The sequence below is a fragment of the Nyctibius grandis genome, chromosome 19 (assembly GCF_013368605.1).
Source record: "Nyctibius grandis isolate bNycGra1 chromosome 19, bNycGra1.pri, whole genome shotgun sequence".
NCBI lineage: Eukaryota > Metazoa > Chordata > Aves > Nyctibiiformes > Nyctibiidae > Nyctibius > Nyctibius grandis.
The window spans coordinates 2,510,162-2,529,128 of record NC_090676.1 but is presented as its reverse complement, the minus strand read 5'-3'; the positions used below and the strand labels follow the sequence as shown (position 1 = coordinate 2,529,128).

The following is an 18,967-nucleotide window of genomic DNA, read 5'->3' as shown; positions in this document are numbered from 1 at the left end:
TAAAGCCCTGCCCTGCTTATACTCTTGCTAGGAAATGAAAAATAGCACAGACTCTCATCACACCACATACGCAATGCATCACTGCATATGCAATATGCAAGCCAATTCAGAAGGATTTTTTTCAACAGAAGTTTTCTAAAGACTGGAAAGCTGTGAAATCAGTAACATTCACACACCAGACAATCCCCTTCACCCTAACATTAGATCAACGTGCCAACACACGTGAACTGGAGGTAGTTACCGTGAGAACGATGTCAGCCACGAAACAGCCCATCGGACTGAACCACATTACTCGTGAAATCCAAACTCTTCCTCTGCCAAGTCACACCCCAATTAAGTCATTTCAACATTTTGACTCAACTCCCTTACTTCTAAAAATAGGCTGAACAAAAGCTGTTCTTTCTCAAAGGAACTGTGGACAAGGCAGGCTGCAGCCGAGGTGGTTAGCACAGAAACAGCCACAGCTACGCTCACTTGGGCAGCATCACAAATTCCAATTAAAAACCCACATTTTCCCCAAAATAGTGAACAGCTTTCTCCTAAAATGAGCAGATGCTGAGCACTGTTGTCAGAAAAAGCCAAAGCTTTTTCCAAGTGAAACAGATTGTTCAACATAAAGAATTCAAAGTAACCAAGAGACCAGGAAAAGGAGCATTAGATCAAAACATGCTTTTCCCTCATTAGATATTATTTGTGCTTCATTTTTGCAGTTATTTGCTACTTTAACTAAGCTTCCCTCGCTCCCCTCAACGACTTTTCTCAACAGGTGTACAAGAAAAGGGCAGTAACGTTACAACAGTTATTTTGCTTTGGATTGTTTTGTAATATCTTTGCCTCAAGTTTTTTAATGCCCACATTTACTGGAATGTCCATCTTCCCTGGCCAAATACAATCAATCATTATTAAAGAGGAAAAGCAAAGACACATTCTGTCACAACTTGTCCATGCTCTCTAGTGCACTGCAGTCAATCTAATGCTAAGAAATAAACACTACTCTTTTTTTCCACTGAGATCTAATATCTTTGAGTTAATCCATTAGTGTCTTTGAGTAAGTATTTTGTGAAGAAACACATCTTTTAATATCAACAGTCCTTTAAAGAGTGAAAGGAAAGAAAAATAATTAGGTTTTTAAATTTTACATCCCCTATTTCCATCTCCGAAGAATAAGTAAGGTAAAAACCAAAGTCTGACCTTAATTTATGAGCATGTTGTGTTACAGCAGAGCACTAATCTTGAACATGAATTTGTTTATTTTTGTTTGCCTGTTTCTGTCCTTACATCTCAGCGTACATTTAACTTGATAATTTCCTCTACAAACTCAAGTCACTTAAAACCACCCTTCACAGCAAATACCATCTCCATAAAGAATAAGCATTCAGTACTATTACTTTTGGTGTGACTACCTGCAAATGAATACATTTTTTTCCCCTAATGATGTGATGTTCACAGCTCCGAGCAGTGCAACCTGCTGCCATCACTGACCAGTAATTGAACCAGAGAAATAATTTCCCTCAACTCTGCGATCACTATGTGGTACTACCAGCTACATTTGGATTAGAAGTGGAAGGCAGCAGGGATTCTGTCAAACACGCACAAACTCTAAAAACATCGAACAGCAGCAATTCATTTAAAGAGTGAATTTATGCCCAAATTCCAAAACCACATGGGTTCTTTTAGAACCACTACCTGGATTAAACAAAGAGTAAGACCTATGACATAAAGTTATTCTACAACAGACACTGGAAGAACGCTGTTCTCCCCTCACAGTGTAATTTGAACACTACGAAACAAAAATTTGAGGCATCTCTTTAAATTGAAATGACAGTTCATTGAAAATTACGACAAGCAATCAGCATTTCAGTTATCTTAACGCTTAACGTGGTCATAATGAAAGCGGTTATTTTACCCACTGTTAAATTTTCTCCCCACTTTAACTCAGATATTGCTGTACAACCCAGCCACAGTGCTGCAATATCAGTAAGAAATCTCTGCATGCTGAAGTTATGAATAGTTTCTGCTACTCACAAAGCCAGACAGCAGGTTGAGACACATCATAACTTTTCTTAACAATACAGCCAAACCTGTTCCAGCTAAAAGCTCTCAGTTTGTTGGGTTTCTTTTTTTTTAAGAAACTATTTACCTGAAGTCTATAGGCATATCACAGCAAAGATACTTTTTTCTTTTTATCCCAGATCTAAAGAAAGAAATAGAAGTTGTGTAACTAACTTTTCCCTTCAGGGTGCAGATGGAGCTGAATTCATTCTGGCTCTAGAATCACCATTGCAAGTGTCCTGCCTTAACAACTGAAACTAATAGCAGGTGCTTTCATTAGATGGCAACATGTTTATGAAATGCAGTATTGCTTCAAAAAGTCAGTTAAAAAAAAGGTATCAAGTCAAATTACTGAAGTTAGAGTTGGGAAATATGGCCAACTGCTGTAAAAGAAACTGTCCAGAGCTTCAGTTCTATTTGGAAAGTTCTTTTCTCACCCTGGTGACCCACACCTGTGACACTGCCTCCTGAAGCCTACAGGACAACTTCCAATTCTTTCTTCAGCTTCTCTACCACCCAAGGAGACAGGAAAGTACAAGTGACAGCCACTCTACACACACATATTTCCTTTGAGGAATGGCAACATTCAAAGCAGCTTAAATGTCAGCTGCAGAGTCCTGCAAAACCCTTCTGCAATCACCAAGTGTGCTGACAGCAAGCATCTCACTTATTCAACCAAACCACTTCTCAAATTAGACTTAATTGATGAGTCGGCATAAAGGGTGATTATAACATTGTAAGACAACCAAAAGTAGGGAAAAAATGAAAATGACATCAAGCTTGCTAAATATGTATTGTTTATTAAGGCTTGTATTCTCCTAGAGGAAAAAGTTAATCTGATGCTGTCCATTACCCCTTACAGGCAGTAACAGTCCAGAGACAGAGTTATACGTTCTAAATACAAGTCTAAATGATACAGATTAAACTTTATTTAAATTGGAGGTCCTTTTGGAGTAAATAGTATTCAGAAGATACTTGCTTTCTAATATAGTAAAAGATCCTCTACAATAAACACGTGCAGATTCAGTGTGCTAGAGCAGCGGACATGAGCACCATTTCCATGCTTAATTGGAACTCCAGTTGGTGACAGGTTCTCCGACGGTCCCCTCACTCCACAAAAACATGACAGCAAATTCAGTTTCTTAAAACAGGTTTTTTTACTCATCCAACAGAAAAAAATTAGACATACACACTGTCAATTTTAAACATCTGAGGCATAATCCATCATATTATCCGTACTATTAGTTCCTACGTTAAAGCTCAGCATTATTGGTATAAAAACTTTAAATGGCATTAGGATTTGGGGAGTGGGAGGGAGTAATGAAGGGAAGGATTAAAAATGATCTGCAATTAACTAATAACACCTGAAAGCTGAAACAGGTTTAAACACATTGTCCAAAACCCCTGCAATGTTGATAGCATCACATTATTATTTAATTAAGCTACAAAAACCGTAAAGCAGAATTATGGCTGAGAGAAAGCATCTCGCTCACCCTCGGCAGGATATGGTATAACAAATGCACACTGAAGCACTGGCTAACAGAATGTGGAAGGGAAATATTTTCCAGAGAAACAATTTCACTGACAATTTGATTTTCTACTAGACAAAAAACCAACATGGCGCATTAGCAATTTTAGAAGAGTAATTGTACAGATAAATCAAGAGGCGTAGCAGCTGCACAAAGTGATCAGGAATTTAGTTTTTCATTTCAAAATTCTGAAGTGCAGTGTCTCAAAAGTTTTTTAAATTACAAAAAAATCAATGCATGGTTTCTTACTTCCGCCATGAAGAAAAAGGGTTTGGGAGGAGGATAAAGGAAGATTTGTCATGTATTCTCCATGATCTCTATATCTGGCTAGGAACATAATTTGTGCCAAAATAAAGTCTTTGGGAAGCACTGACACTTTAGTATGCTCATGTATAGGTCCACATTAGGTTAATATAACTGTTTACCAACTTAAAAAAATAAAACCAGACACACCTTTATTAATGATTTCTACAGAATTTTACATAGAAAAAAAGATACAAATTAATGCAGATCCACTTGGGCAAAAATAAACTACAAAGTATTTAAAGATGCGACAACTTAATTTCCCCTGCACGAGAAGATATATTGGAGCTGAAAGCTTTAGTTTGTCCTGATGCCAGGATACAGCACCAGTATACTTAAATTTTGTTTCACATAGTCGAATTTAGTATCAGTTCTAGTATATATATATATCAAACTGTATATGTTTACTCTTATTGTTTGTTGCGATTCTGACGTTCCTGCAAAGAGAAAAAAGTTAAGAGTTAAGAAAGGTTTTAGCCAAATGAACAAGCAAAAAGTTTTTAGCGGTATAACAGCACTAAAGTGATCCCAGACAATTATGCACCTTGTTAAAACACTGCTGCTACATTTTATAAATATATTGTATATACCTGATGAGCCCAAGGACTTGATAATACCAAGTACAGCTTCAATGGCAATGAATACTTGTACAGTCACTTCAAACTGACAGCAGTAAGAAAGGTATGAAATATCAACATTCCTAAGCAGAAACAGGACCTGCAATATTCTACTTTCTGGATTATTTTAGTTACTGCGGTAGTGGCACAACCAATATGAGAGCAGTAAGGAGATGGCAGATTGGTGAACTCCACACAACCAGTATAATTCTGAAGCACCCAAATGACTTTGGAGTTTAGTCACGTTTAATAAAAGTAGGACTTGAGCTCTCCAGAAACTCTCTTCCTAATTCTTCCTGTATGTTCAACTATTCTGGGAGGCACTGTGAAATACAGGACAAGTCAGGAGAAAAAAAAAAATACTTTTGCATGGTCTGGTAAAAAACAGCACGGCCAGACTGAACAACCCAAGAATTTCAAAAAGCCTTCTAGTACAGAAGCCAGGAGGCTGCTCTGAAGCCTCTCTCAAAAGTTTCTGCTAACCACAAATACTGAAAACAGATGAAGGTCATCTAAGGGATACCTGCAGGCATCCCTCAACTGCTCTAAGTCTTCATCCAACTAACCTGTGCTGTCCCAGCAGCAGTCGTGCCTCCGCTCCGAGTTAGAGCAGAGGCTCTGCACAGAGCTTATGCAGCCAAGTTGAGCAACGCAGTAACAAAAAAGGGGGGACTTCTTCAATAATTATTTCAGATGCCCCATACAGCAAGGCAAGCTGAATAAAATATGCTGCTGTATCTTCAGGCCAGTGCATTTTTCCAGCTAAGACACAACGCAGACTGAACAGAAAGGGTTCAGCCTTACTGGTTTCCATTTCATCCTACTGGTGTTTAACGCAGACTATATACTGCAGAACAGGCATGTAAAGACCCTGCTTTGTGTATTGTACTTGAATGCATCAATATGGCACCAAATCCTATCAAGCACGAAAACTGTAAAATAGCCTAAACATAAACAACAGTCAACTCTTAAACTAACGCCTTCAGATTTCACTTGCTTTGTAGAATCTTTCTGTATAAAATTCATCTTGGAATTGCTTCTGTTGTTATGTAAAGCTTATTTGCAAATATACCAAACACTGTAAATGTAACAGACGGTAGTTGCTACTTCAGCTGGTCACAGCATAAAACCAGAAGAGGTTTTTTTAAAATGGAATATATTGATTTCTGTCTCCAGGCAGAATATTATTAGTATTTCCATTTTCGTAATAAAATTAAGTCAACAAAGTCTAGTATAAATTCTTAATCTGTGATTTAAGACAGAAGACAGCAAAATTGTTTTACCAAATCAACAAAACAGACTGTAAAAGTGGTATAATTTTTTAAAAAAAATCCATATTCCCCCTATCTTAACTGCTGACTTACGAACTGTCAATGAAAGTAATTTCTTTGTGGCAGAGTATCAGAACATATCAGGTGCTGTAAGTTCTTTATGAAAAGAACTCACAGCTGCCTGACATTTCAAAGAAAAAGTGGTTAGAAAGAATCTAAAACTGATCATATCAACCCCATTTCAGGCTTCCAAAAAGTAACTGTTTCATCTTACTTCCATTTCTAAGTTGGCAAATCCCCTTTACTCTGCTTCACCTACCACACTCATCAGCCCATCCTTTCCCATTGCCAGCTTACGTAACTTATTTTTAGTTTTCTATGTAATCATCCACTGACCCTCATAATCCCACCTTCTTTAGAAGTCATGGTCGTCCGTTCTCACAGACAACAGTCCCACAGAAACAAGACAGGCTAGCCCCTGAGACTTGTACCTGGTACCTAGAAAGTATGCTCATGGCATTCAGAGACTCAGCTCAGGCTTTATAATTCAGTAAAAAGTGCTATTTATTGAGCAAGTTATTAAGCAGTTCCTCCTACCTTGTTGCTTCCTTTCTCTCTTGGGGGCTAATCTGAGTCTTCCTTTTAAAAAGTGCCTGAAACCATAAACTGACGGGGAGGAAACTGATGCAACAATTCTTCTTGCTCTTGAGTATGGCTGCTTTTTAGAAGCTCTACCTCTCAAATTGTCTTCCTTACTGCTACTTAGCACTACTGCAAGCAAGAACAAGCAGTTTTGTAAGCAACTAACAAAGCTTTCTTCATTTCAGTTCTGAAGATCCACCCGGAGCCTTCATAGTTTCTCTTCTCCAGAGGAATTCTCTGAAATCTCACAGGGGTGCTCCTGTTGCATACTTCTCCTTCGTGACATTAATATGTCTAGTCTTCAGACACAGGAAAAACTGTTTTTCACAAAACCTGCAGAAGCTTCCGTTTTAGAGACACTCATCCCTGTCAAACTTCTGTTCCCTTCACCTCAGTCTGAAGTAGCTGTCAACCTTCCTACTAAATTTTATTTGTTAAGGCCAGTGGGATGAAAGCATTCATCTTCTGACACAAAAATATAAACATTAATACTAACTGTGTTTCCTGATATAATCTTAAATTAGAAATGTTTTTTAATCACAGTTTTGGAGGAAGGACAATATTCCATCCTTAAGAGTTCTGCGTCAATGAACGTGTTCACAGAAAGCATACTGAAAGCATAGAGGAAAATGAGTATTTCTAAGTGCCAGCATGCACTAGCTAACACTTTACAATATTTAATCACCCAAAAGGACAAATGGTAAACTTGGTGATTCAAGAGCTTGCTGAGATAAGACCATGCAGCTCTTCCAACACAACACCAAGGTGTAGACCTTGGAACTGCTGAGTGCCTTGGCTCAGATCAGAGGTGACAGCACAGCAGTCCAGTCCAGTAACTATGACCATGTAGTTAAACACAGATCTATGAAGACAAGCTGCTGACAGCAGACCAACCCATCTGTCCTACCACCCTGCGATGCAAATAAAAATATCAAAATCTGCAATGAGTTTATTTTCCTTACAAGCTTTTTAACTTCGGAAGACAATTTTGTTAAGACTATCCCTATGTTTCTAGGGAATATTAATAATTAATGCCACATTATACTGTATTTTCTTTTTAAAGAAGCTCTCTCACACATGTTGCAACTTTTTATGTTTTAAGAGCATGAGCGTTGATCACAGAAGTTGCTCTCTGTGGACACTGTAGTGGCCCTGGAAACTGACTGAGAAACGCTAGGAGGGTCAGGAGAGATTGCATGCCACTCACTTTCTTGCTATTTCATTCCAGACACCAATATCCTTCTATTACTCCTTTCCCAGTTTCTGGGTCACCAGACTGGGCTTAAATAGTTTATTACTAACACAAATCAAAAGCTGGACTTACAACCCGGCACGAACAAATCTTTCCTCAATTCTAGATGATGATACGGTCCTTAAGCAACGCTGGAACACTGATGAATCTTTGGCACCTCAGTGAATTTCTTCCAGCATTACACCTGCCTAACGCACATTTGATGATTTAGAGTTGACACAGGGGTTCCTAGATCAGTTAAACCCAGACAGCACATGCTGGAGCTTCCTCTGCACACGTTAGTTCACTGGCTAGCAACAAACTGTAACCATCTAAAGAAACGAACTGAAATGCTAGTGGCTTGCATTGTACAGGTTACATGAAGTTGTTATTCCCTACTAAATATTCGTGTATAAATGAAATTAAAGCATTCAAGCCCTCCATGTGGAGGTTTTTTTAAGAATTCTGTCCCTTTGTAATCACAACAGTGGTGAAATGGAAGCACAAAATTTCAACAAGTGATTTTACAGCTAACCAGAGTATAGTAAATAAAAAACATAACAACTTGAAAACCAATTAAGATGGCACATACACAAACAACCATCTGAAAATGTCAATTAGGTCATAAGGTACCTTAACTGGCAATAAGATTCTTCAAAAATTGTCACAGGAAGGTTAACTTTGCTTTATAGGAAGGCTTTAGCTTCAATAGCACAAACTTCTCAACAATAAGAAGTTCACACGTGTGCATAACCTGCAAAAAACTCTTCTAGTAATAGCTGGACTTTAAAATTAATTTAGTCAACGCAGGGGAAAAATATTAACTTTCCAGACAATAGTTTTATGGAATGCAACCTGACAAGCTGTATAGTATTTTTCATCCTCTCACTGTTGATTTGCTTTACCTCTCTAGCACTATTACCTTCCTCAGTGTATTTCGATTGTCTGTATATTGTCCTATTTTCTAAGCTATTTGGAGGAATCTAAGAAATGTTAAATTAGACTTCATAGTTCATTTTCTGAACGTGTCATACAAGCTAGAGCCTCAGTTTTAAATGAGGCAGAAAAAATGGATTATTTTGAAAAACTGATCCAGTTATAAAGCAGTGACCTGGGTAAGAATATTATATCAGCACCTGAACAGAAAGTGGAACACAGTTGTGTGTATTAAACCAACCCAAAGCAGGATCAGCCCAATAGTTGAACACCAGCTCCCTGAGCTACTGCAAAGCAAAAGAAATGCGGTGTTTGGTACGCAGCCATCTGGATCTTCCTCAGGCCAGTGAGTTAACTGTTCAAGAGTAGATCTTCTGTCACTTTCCCAGTACTCTCACTCCTTAAACATGCACATTATTCTCCCCTCCAGGCTTGGCAGCAAATCACAGGGAGACTCAGCATTAAAAAAAACAAACAGTCGCCCCCCAGACACTGTAAACACTGGACAAAGGAGCCCACGCCTTCTGACTTACACAAGATTCTCTCCTACAGAAGGGAACACCTCTCCAAGACACAGGTTGCATTAAATATTGAATTGCTAATTGTTTACTGAAGGAAGAAAGCGTTGAAGTAAAGGCTCTTAGGGTTTAGATTATGGAACCCCACAGGGACTACACAAGAAAAACTTCAAATCTTAAGCTCTCCTTCCCTGCTGTGCACATCGTATCTTATGGCTAGGAATAGATGAGCTAAAAGTAGTAAGACACCGATCTTCTTTTCTCTCATAATTTAAGGGTGCATTCTATGAAGACAGTTTAAAGCAATTTTATCCGTGCTTTTAAATGGTAATAAAACTTTTAAAATGGCAACTTCAATTTAAGCTCCAGGAACACGCATTAAATCTTTGCTTCAAAAATGTTTTGAAGCAAGTGTGAGCTGCACTAAACTAGCCTGCCAAATAAATGCTTTACTTAAAATGCTATACAGAAAAAGCCTATGAAATACTATCAACATCAAGCAACTTTAAGTGTTACTTAGCTAGTAAGCAGACATCCCAACACTGATTATTTTGTCAGTCCATTACCTCTAGGCTGCCTACCTAGAGAAAGGCATTCTTGAAACTGAGGTCATGGGATGGATAGGGACAGAAGTCTCTTGCGGCAGAGCTGCAGCCATGAAAGCATATATAAGTTTTTACTCCACTTTCCCAGTTACTGCTCAAATTTCTCTTACTACGTCTTCACTCAAAACTTCTTTTCAAGAATTAGTAGACGGATTAGACCTGGGAACTGAAAACCTTCATTTCCCCAAATAATAATACGTGTGACTTCAGCAGCAGAAATGCAATCTTTCTATCACTATTCCAGCAATTTTACATAACTTTTTGTTTTCCCAAGAGATCAAACAAGATCAGGCTTCTTGCTCTTAAAGGTGATGTACAAATTTTCAAATGCCAATACAGGTTATCAATTTTGATAGCCCAGTTCTGGTCAGTGTTAAAACACCTCATATTCACAAGGCAAAAACTTACGTGGCAATCATTGGCAGAATCCAATTCTGAAACAGAAACTATTTTCTAGTTTATTAACCATTTTAAGATAAAAAAAATAAATCAAACTCCAAAAAACCTGGACATACTGTCCTTTACCTGCATTACTGCTCTGCTTTCTGATTTGAAACTCATCAGCTATGAAATTGTCACAAACAAGTAAGAATCAGTTTGGTTTTTGTGTCGCTAAACACACATAAAACCATCAAGTTGAGACATATTAGAAACATTTCGAATTCCTACTTACATTTTTTCCACCATAGCAGCCTCCACATTTCATTTTCCCCATATCTGTGTATAAAATAAATGTTTTAATAAGTTTACCTTCCGCACCACCTCCTCCTCTTCTTGGCGCTTTTCATAATGAGAAAAGTCATCAAAGATGGAGGTCGTGTGCTTGTAAGTAGCAATAATTTTAAGCACTTGTTTTGCTTTTTCTAAGGGCACCTCCTGTGTATCACGGGAGTTTGTAACGGGTTTGTTGTCATTGTTCTCCAGCCTGATGTGTCGGAGCTGGTTGTTGGGCACATCCTTCACAAAGATCCACTTCACATCAAATTTCCCCTTCCACTTGTCCTGAGACCAGACACCTGCACTGGTGCCATAGTCCACAGGTGATTTCATCTCTGCTACTCCACAGAAGTGTCCACTGCCATTGACACTGAACAGCAAGTAGACTGGACCCTTGCTATTCATGGACCGAAAAGCACTGTCCAGGCGTTTGTTGCCATGTTCCGTACTACACCAAATAGAATACTTAATGGAACGATGAATATCATCCTCAGAATAGCTCTTTATTATGAACACACGTCCATTTTTAAGGTTCCATTCAAAATCTTTAGGGTTATAGCTGTGAGCAGCTTTCAGTTTTTCAAGAACAGGATGGGACTCGCCACTTGGAACAGGGTTAGGCTGGGTACTGCCAGCTGAGCTGCTGTCATTACCAGTTCCTCCACTTTGGCCAAAAGCTGCATTTCTGTTGCGAGGTGCTACCCAGCGATTTTGGGGCGGCTGCTGAGGGGTCTGATACTGTGGCTGAGTCAATGGAGGAGGCTGAGTTGGAACAGGCTGAACAATTTGTTGCTGTGGAACAGATTGAGGAGAAGGTATCTGTTGGGGGGCAGGAACTTTTGCCACAGGACCTTTGTTGTCCCAAGTACCTATGTCCATATTATGCTTTATAGGGGGAGGAGGCAATGCTCCTCCGATTACAGGTCCAGTTTTTGTTTTCATTTTAGGCTGTGGTTTCGCGGGCTTGCTAGCTATAGCAGCCCAAGAGGTTGGTTTAGATACTGGCAAGTTTACATTAGATCCACCATTACCAGAGAGGGCACCTGTCATCCCGGCACTGTTGACAACAGAACCTACTGTTTTCACTGCAGAAGTTGTAACATCTCCACCAATCTTAAGTCCAACCATTCCCTGTTCAATACTGTTCATTCCAGGAGCTTTATTTAATGTATCATTATGAAATCCTGTTTGTCCATCCACAATGGTACCGCCCAGTGAACTCGGAGGGTAGCTGTAACTGCTCCCATACGCTGAACTTTGAGTCTGCTGTCCCTGGGATCCGCTTGTTCCCCAAGCTGAGAAGGCAGGATTTTCAGGGAAAAAGTTAAACCGGTGTTGATAGATATTATTTCCCAGACCCCCAGGCTGTCCAAAAACAGCATCGTGCATAAAATGATGATCTCCATTACTGAGCTGTCCATAGGTGGTGAGATACGGGATAGGAGGATCTCCTCCTGTAGACCATGGTGCTTCACTGAGAGAATAAGGGAACCCAATAGATGGTGGATAATAACTGGACAGATAAGGATCAGTCATTGATGGATAGCTACTGTTCTGTTAAAGAAAAAAAAAAAAAGAAGGTAACTTCAGATGTAAAAACCCTCTTCATTTATAAATAGCCACAACACTGTCCATCACCAAACAGAAAAGAACAATAGAGACAAGGTAATTGAAATTCGAATTACAGATCTTAGTTCACACTCCAAGATTGATTCAGGGCTAAAACGCAGTATGTGGGCATTTATGCTACGCCCCAGGACCAGTGGCTCGCAATGAGGTTAGTACTCGAGATTTTGAGGCCATGTAAGCTTAGTTACATTACTAAGGGTATTTAGTGGCTTCTTCTAGAATTACTTAATCTACCAATATAGCAAAATATTTCAAGGAACTTATATAATACATTCTGTGTCCCACAGCACAAAGGATATTTACTATTTCCGGATCACTACATGGGAGAAGTTTTAGATGAAATCAGTTTAATATGACAACACATAACAGAAAATATGATTACAGTCCTTATTATGGAATTGTTTTGAGGGGCCAACAGTCCCCGACAAGCAAAACATACCTGAGGTGGTAAAACATGGAAAGGCTACTACTGACACAGACAGAACCACAGTGAGATCCCATGCTAAGCAGCATGCCAAGTTTGCTCTAAGTAGACCTTACGACTAGAAACTGAAATCAAGGTGACTGGTATACTAGAGACAAAGATATGCTATTACAGCGTGTGATATAACCCATGTAAACTGTCTTGAGAAAAACACTCTTCAGGCTTTTACAAGAGTCTCTTCCTCCCTCAGTAGTGAAGTTACAAATGTGCAAAACTGTTTCTGACTGTCCTTCCAAACAGGCCATCTTTTTCACTCTATAAAATAAGAGACTGACCAGTTATAAACCAGCAGATTCCCCTCTGAAATTCTAGCTTTTCCTGCCTTTCAACTGCTTTTTAGACCAAGCAGAGAAGCTTTCCGTCCACTGTAAATCTTCTGCTGACACCTAATTCTGAAGCATTCTTTATGTTTCTCATATTCAACAATGCAAAGGAACAAATACAGAATATTCGAAAATAGGTTTTATTCCTCTTTAAATAAACTTGAAGCATACATATTGGAGACCTTCCAAACTGATACTCTAACTGTAATTACCAGTGAGGGGGAGGGAAGGTCAACATCTCCTGTTAATGAGTCGAACAGTAGCTAGCCTCTCCTTACTCATGGAGAAAGACTATTTTAAGAAGAGGAACTATGATTTTAAACGGCAAGATTTTAAACTTGAAAAAAATATATCTGCAAAATCAGTAAAACTGCACTGGAACTTCAGTCATTTTTCCAAAAATCAGATTATTTCTCAGCTCATTCAAAAAATGAAGTAAAAAAACTCCTTGCTGAAAAAAAGCATTAAACCCAACTGATACACAGTCATTTCTACTACTCATTTTTCAATTACTCCCTCCTATGACAGCAGAATACCATAAAATGCCTCCACACTTACATACAGCACTGCAAACACTTCTGAGATTTAAACAACCTAAATCCAATGGTTTTGATTCAAAAGAAATAATCTCTGCCACTGTTCATGCTGCCTTTATTTACATGCAAATTCTATCATTAACAACAGGTACACAACCCACCTTCCCCTATGAGAAGATCCTCCAAAATACATTAAATTTTCTGAGACTCCCAAGCTAAAATAATCAATATTTAGCATATGAAAACATCATTTTTCTGAAAGACTTTACTTTGAGGTTGCTACGTGTTATATATTAAAGTGCTAATATAAAGAAAAATGTAAAAAGAAGTGCCGATGAAAGGGAGGAAACATAGTTCTTCAGAGATACTTCTGTTCATATATTCTACAGATTTAGGATTTATTAAGACCAAAAAGAATAAACCTAGAGAAAGCAGGTGTTTCGTCCTAAAATACTTCTGCTAAAGGATTCTAGACAGTTCCTGAGACTGTCACCTCCTGTCACACAGCCTGTAAAGTCTCCACAAGGATTCTAACAAGATTAAAGGGAAGTTTCAGCAGACATCCTTACAAAACATTCAATCTATTTTGATTGGCTTTATGCCAGGGTGTGTAAAAGAAACCCTGACAGAAGTCCTTCACTGCAACAGCAGAACATTTATTTCAGCAAACTTAGCCTTGACCTTTCTGCACCCTTCCATATTTTATTTTTTTTTAAATAAAAAAAACAAAACACCAAACCCCAGCCATTCTGTTAATTAGGAAGGGAATCCTCCTTTCTCCCAAGGTACACTGCTTGCTAGTAACTCCTGTTACTCATGAATAATCTTTTGGTTCTGGATGACATTACATGGGGGATGTCTTTCTTGCTTTGAGTATAACTTTGTATATGAACACTCTATTTAGTTCCCTTTGCACTTAAAAGTACTTCTAGTGTACTTTATAACAAAAAGCTATCACACCTCAAATTTGATCTGTATTAACTACTGCTACTTGGAAACCAGAATCTTAATGGAAAGAAAAGAAGGCACCACTACTTAGGTGCTGTTTTCAACAGAAAGATGGAAGACAATTATATTTTATTTGATTATATAACATGCTCAATACTCATTTTAAAGACTAATTTGTATTTTTAAAAGATGAAATTAACATAATATTACCAATCTACTTTGACCTTTCATGTCAAATATATCACTGTGTCAGCTGGCATTCTAATTTCTTAAGTATTTTTTAAACTTCTTAAGTATTTGTCTAAAATATCCAGTCAGTTTCAAATCTTTTTCTGTAAGTCACTTATATTTTACAATAATTTTAAAGGGTTGAATAAATCTGACCTAATAACTACATAATAAGGCTTTGTTCAGAAACATGGTTGTCTTCAGTACAAAATATCAGTCCTAATTAATGCTACTGTCACTTTCCACTTAAAATTGTAAGACAACCTACACAATTGTTTCTTGTGGCATGTCAACTTCTTACTGCAGCATAAATAAATCTGTCAATGGAGCTACACTTTCGTGTAAGAAAACTTTATTAGAATTATCAAAATTCTAACAATCATAGCAATTTTTCCATTTAAACCTAATAATTGGGCTTCTTGACAGCTAAGACAAATTTCCTAGGATTAAACTACAAGAGATGGTTCTACATTTTTTCAGTATGAAATTTCCTGTTCACTATATTTCACACTAGAAAAACATATCTTGGTTTTAAGTAATTAAAAATTACATACAAATGTGATGAAGTGGAATTTCAAAAAATTAGAGAAAGGTGAAAACCTCAATTTCTTTCAGAACTAATTGTGCATTAAAAATGAAAACTTTACTTCCTTTTTTTCCCCATTAATTTCCTGCTTTTATACCCGCTACAGTACATTAATTCCAGAAAAGAGGGAACGCTTCCCATTAAATCATTTTAACTTTGTGTAAGTCTGGAGAACACGTCTATGCTGCAGAGCACGACGAAGCTTAGCTCGGGAGCTGGAACCCACACAGCGCAGAGCTCAGAAGATAAGTCATGTTGTCATATATACACTTGTCCCGACTTCCACAGTAGTGTCTAGATTGCTTCCAGGATGGAAACGAGCTCAAGTATATCTATATTGTGCTAAAGTTTGCACCCTTCCCAAAAGCTGCATCGATCCCAAACAAGCTCATAACACAGTTCCCTCTATCTTACTGCCCCAACAAAAATGTTCAATACACCTTGAAGATAACCAATACACAGCACACGTACATTTTGCAAGCAAGTTCAGTGATGTCACCAATATTAACATTGGCATCTATCAGCTTCAGGCTGAATTAAAAATTTCCCTTTTAAAACATCACAGCCTTTCTGCCAAGAAATAACAACGTAGCTCTGGTAGGACTCTCTCTGAAATGGTATTTTATTTGTGAAAGAAAACTTTTTGCATCTCCAGTTTCTATATATTTTGTTCACTTTAAAGATTTGAATGTTAAGTCAAAAATTACTTCAATTAGAAGATATTTTAAATTATAATGATATTTAAGTAACGGCTGTTGATTCAACATACATTATAATGAACTAGATTATACTGAGATTTTACATTACAGTGCCTTACTCTTAAAATAACACATTTTTAATTCTTAAGATATTTCAGAGGAGATGAAAGAACAACAATATTTGCTGAGGTATAAAAAAAGCAACTGGGACAGCTCTACAAGCTAGCTAGAAAGCATCAAAACCAAATTTCAACTACACTAATTTCTAGGGTTATACAAATTAGGAGAGCCCAAAAGCAGAACCTTCAGACTCCCACATGCAACTCATCTATCACAGAACTGTAAGATCAAATAGTCTGTCGCAGTCCAACCGTATCAACCACCGGCAATTTGAGGAGCAATCAGCAGACACAAGTTGGAGCATTAACTTCATTTTCACTTGTGGCCATCTGGATATGCAGAGTAATATTAGCTTTGCGAGCACAAATGCTAGTTGTATTACCAAGTAACACAATATGCCAGTCATTTCTTTTTCCATTTCTATTTAAGGAATTTGCTCCCTCCACACAACCCTATGAATTGAGTGCCAACAGCATGCCTAAGAAAAAAAAACTAAGTTAAAAATACACTAACCTGATTTGACTGCCCAGAAAGGTAAGGTTCAAAATCGTTGTCATGAACTGTATCCTTCTGATGTAACGAACCATTTTGTACTAGAAGAAAAAGGTTACAGCACATTATAATACCACTTAGTAGCATTTCAGGAAAGAGTTCCACCCTATGCTGCTTCATGAAAAGCCATATTTCTTCCTCACATCATGAAGACTCATAAAAAGACCACGGGATAATAGTTTTCCCCCAAATGGTTTCTCTTTATATTATTGCTTATAAAACTAAATTTGAGTAAATTTAAAAATAAAAAAAAAAATAATTCTACAGTTGAGAGTGAATACACAACTCATGTGAATTACCTCTGAACAAAAAAATAATTATTGACAAGAATTTTGTGAAAAATATCAGGAAACAACATCTATTGTTCTGGTCCATAATTAGAACTCTCAGAAACTAATTCACAGTTCTCCCAGCATGTGTTATTCACTGCTTGCTGAAGTTAATTCGGCTAAAATAAGATGAGGTGAAGTTACATTTAGTTATGAAATAATGACTGATGTGCCTTGATATCCTGACATTTTCAGGAAAATTTAAGTCTCAACTTTCTCATGTGTAAAAGAGAGATATCCGACATAATCAAAGGCCTACTTAAGCATAAATTAACATGTGAAAAGCATTCAAAACCCATTACTGAAAGATACACAAAACCAAAACTGTTACTAGGTCAAATAATTTCATTTGTTTGCTTTAAAGTTAAGAAAACAGGGTCAAACACATTCTGTGATAGTTGCTTTATTTACTTATTTCCTTTTTCTATTTCATAGAACAGCTAAACACTAAAATACGATGTTTAGCAAACAAGTTTGGAAATTTACCAGAATATTTCTGCAAAGTTTGTCAGGGAGAGTAGAGGCAAAAGAATGTTTACAAACATAGGAAACGGTGTCAAATTTTCTGTAACTAGAAGTAGTTGGATTTCTAAGGCAGGTTAAGTTATATTAAAAAGCATTTATGATTTGAATAGTGTTAGTTCCTAATCCTAAACAGTTACACACTTATCAGCAATCACAGTAATAATCAAGCTGTTTTCTTAGATGACTTGTTATTAAACTTAATTTCAAATTAAGCACGGGAATTATCATAAAAAGCTTATTATGTCATCAGAAATTAACAATTTTTATTTACAGTTCTTTAAATAATCAAGTTTGTAGGCTTATATATGACAGCTAGAACATATAAGTCAACAGCAGACCAGTAACACAATTGTATTCATATAGCAGGAAGAGATTATGCAAAAGTATGTAAAAATGTAAAAATATATATTGAATAGGCACATCCTTGTGACTTTTATGTACAATTCTGCTTTATTTTAAGGAAATGAAGAGCATTATTATGTTTACTAGTAACAGATACTCCTTCCCACTGTAAACTCAGCAGCATTAAGTGGGATACAAGCAAGCTTGTATGAATAACATTTATGTTATTTCTGAAACAAAGCACAACTTCCTTTGTTCCAGATGTTACCCATATGGACTAAGAGCCATACCTTTCTGATCACCTACAGGTACCTGCATAATTCACCTGTTACAGTAACAATTTAAACAACCAGATCTCAGCATGATCCTCACCTTTACTATCCTGTCCTTTCGGTCTCTGGAAAGCCATGGCACATGATGGGGTAAAGGAAAAGCAGGGGAAAAAAAAAAAAAAGAGGAGAAATATAAAAGTTAATTTTAGAAAAACGCTTATATTGTCACTGCAAAACACACAGCTTTCGAGGAGGGATAACAGCCTGATAAAAATGTCTACCAACGTATCAAGGCTTGTTGAAACTGGGGTTGAAGAGGGTGTTTCAGGTATCATTCAGCATTGGCCTTCCTTAGAAATGGCCACGGCTCTCGAAAGGCAGTGGGAACGTGTTGTGCCCACGGGGGAAGTTAAGGAGAAAGATTAAGCTTCAAAGAAGCCGGGAGGGAGAGGAAAAGTCTCTCCCCGGCCAGACGCAGGCCTTGCAAGGGAAACCCCCCGCCCCCGGCTGGGGAGGACGCAGGCCCCGCGCTTCGCTTCGCCACTTACCTGAGGGTCAACGCTTGTGGCAGACATAATTCATGTACAGGGCCGCCGTGGTTCAGCAGAGCGGGCCGGGAGAGAAGGCAGGGCCGCTCGGCGCGGCGCGGAGCTCCGGGGCCTGGCGGAGGGGCGGCGGCGGCCGGGGAGGGGAAGGGGCCGGGGCCGAGGGGGAGGGAAAGGGGCCGCTGGCGCGCGCGCCGCCGCTCTGCGTCTCCTCAGGGGGCCCAGGGGACGGTAGGCCGGCACCGGTCCCGCGCCTCGCCTCACCCTGCCGGCCCCGTCTCTTCACATGCCCCCGGGCCGCGCCGCCCGGGCCTGCCCGCCGCCGTCGGGCCGCAGCGAGGGACGGAACCGGAGCCTCCAACTCCAATGGCGGCGGGCGCCGGGCTGCGGTGACGTCAGCGCCGAGCGCGCGCGCGGCACGCCGGGAAA

At 38.5% G+C, this 18,967-nt stretch overlaps 1 protein-coding gene across 2 annotated transcripts; it reads right to left on the bottom strand.

Annotated features, from left to right (window-relative positions):
• Positions 1-2,832: 2,832 nt before the first annotated feature.
• YTHDF1 (YTH N6-methyladenosine RNA binding protein F1) lies at positions 2,833-18,914 on the bottom strand. Of its 2 annotated transcripts, XM_068416171.1 has the most exons (5): positions 18,542-18,914; positions 18,094-18,118; positions 16,487-16,566; positions 10,455-11,975; positions 2,833-4,321 (listed from the first exon to the last, which is right to left on the bottom strand). In XM_068416171.1, the coding sequence occupies exons 1-5, from the start codon at positions 18,566-18,568 to the stop codon at positions 4,295-4,297; spliced, it is 1,680 nt and encodes a 559-aa protein (XP_068272272.1). In that variant the 5' UTR covers positions 18,569-18,914; the 3' UTR covers positions 2,833-4,294. The 2 variants fall into 2 exon arrangements, with proteins under 2 accessions (XP_068272272.1, XP_068272271.1); XM_068416170.1 differs by lacking the exon at positions 2,833-4,321 and having other exon boundaries at positions 8,389-11,975.
• Positions 18,915-18,967: the final 53 nt, after the last annotated feature.

Coding starts and splice junctions, on each gene's coding strand:
- YTHDF1 (XM_068416170.1), bottom strand. CDS start 18,568: ATGTCTGCCACAAGCGTTGACCCTCAG. Junction 16,567..18,093: donor GAAAGGACAGGATAGTAAAG/GTGAGGATCATG, acceptor TTTTTCTTCTAG/TACAAAATGGTTCGTTACAT. Junction 11,976..16,486: donor TTTCTGGGCAGTCAAATCAG/GTTAGTGTATTT, acceptor TTTCTTTAACAG/AACAGTAGCTATCCATCAAT.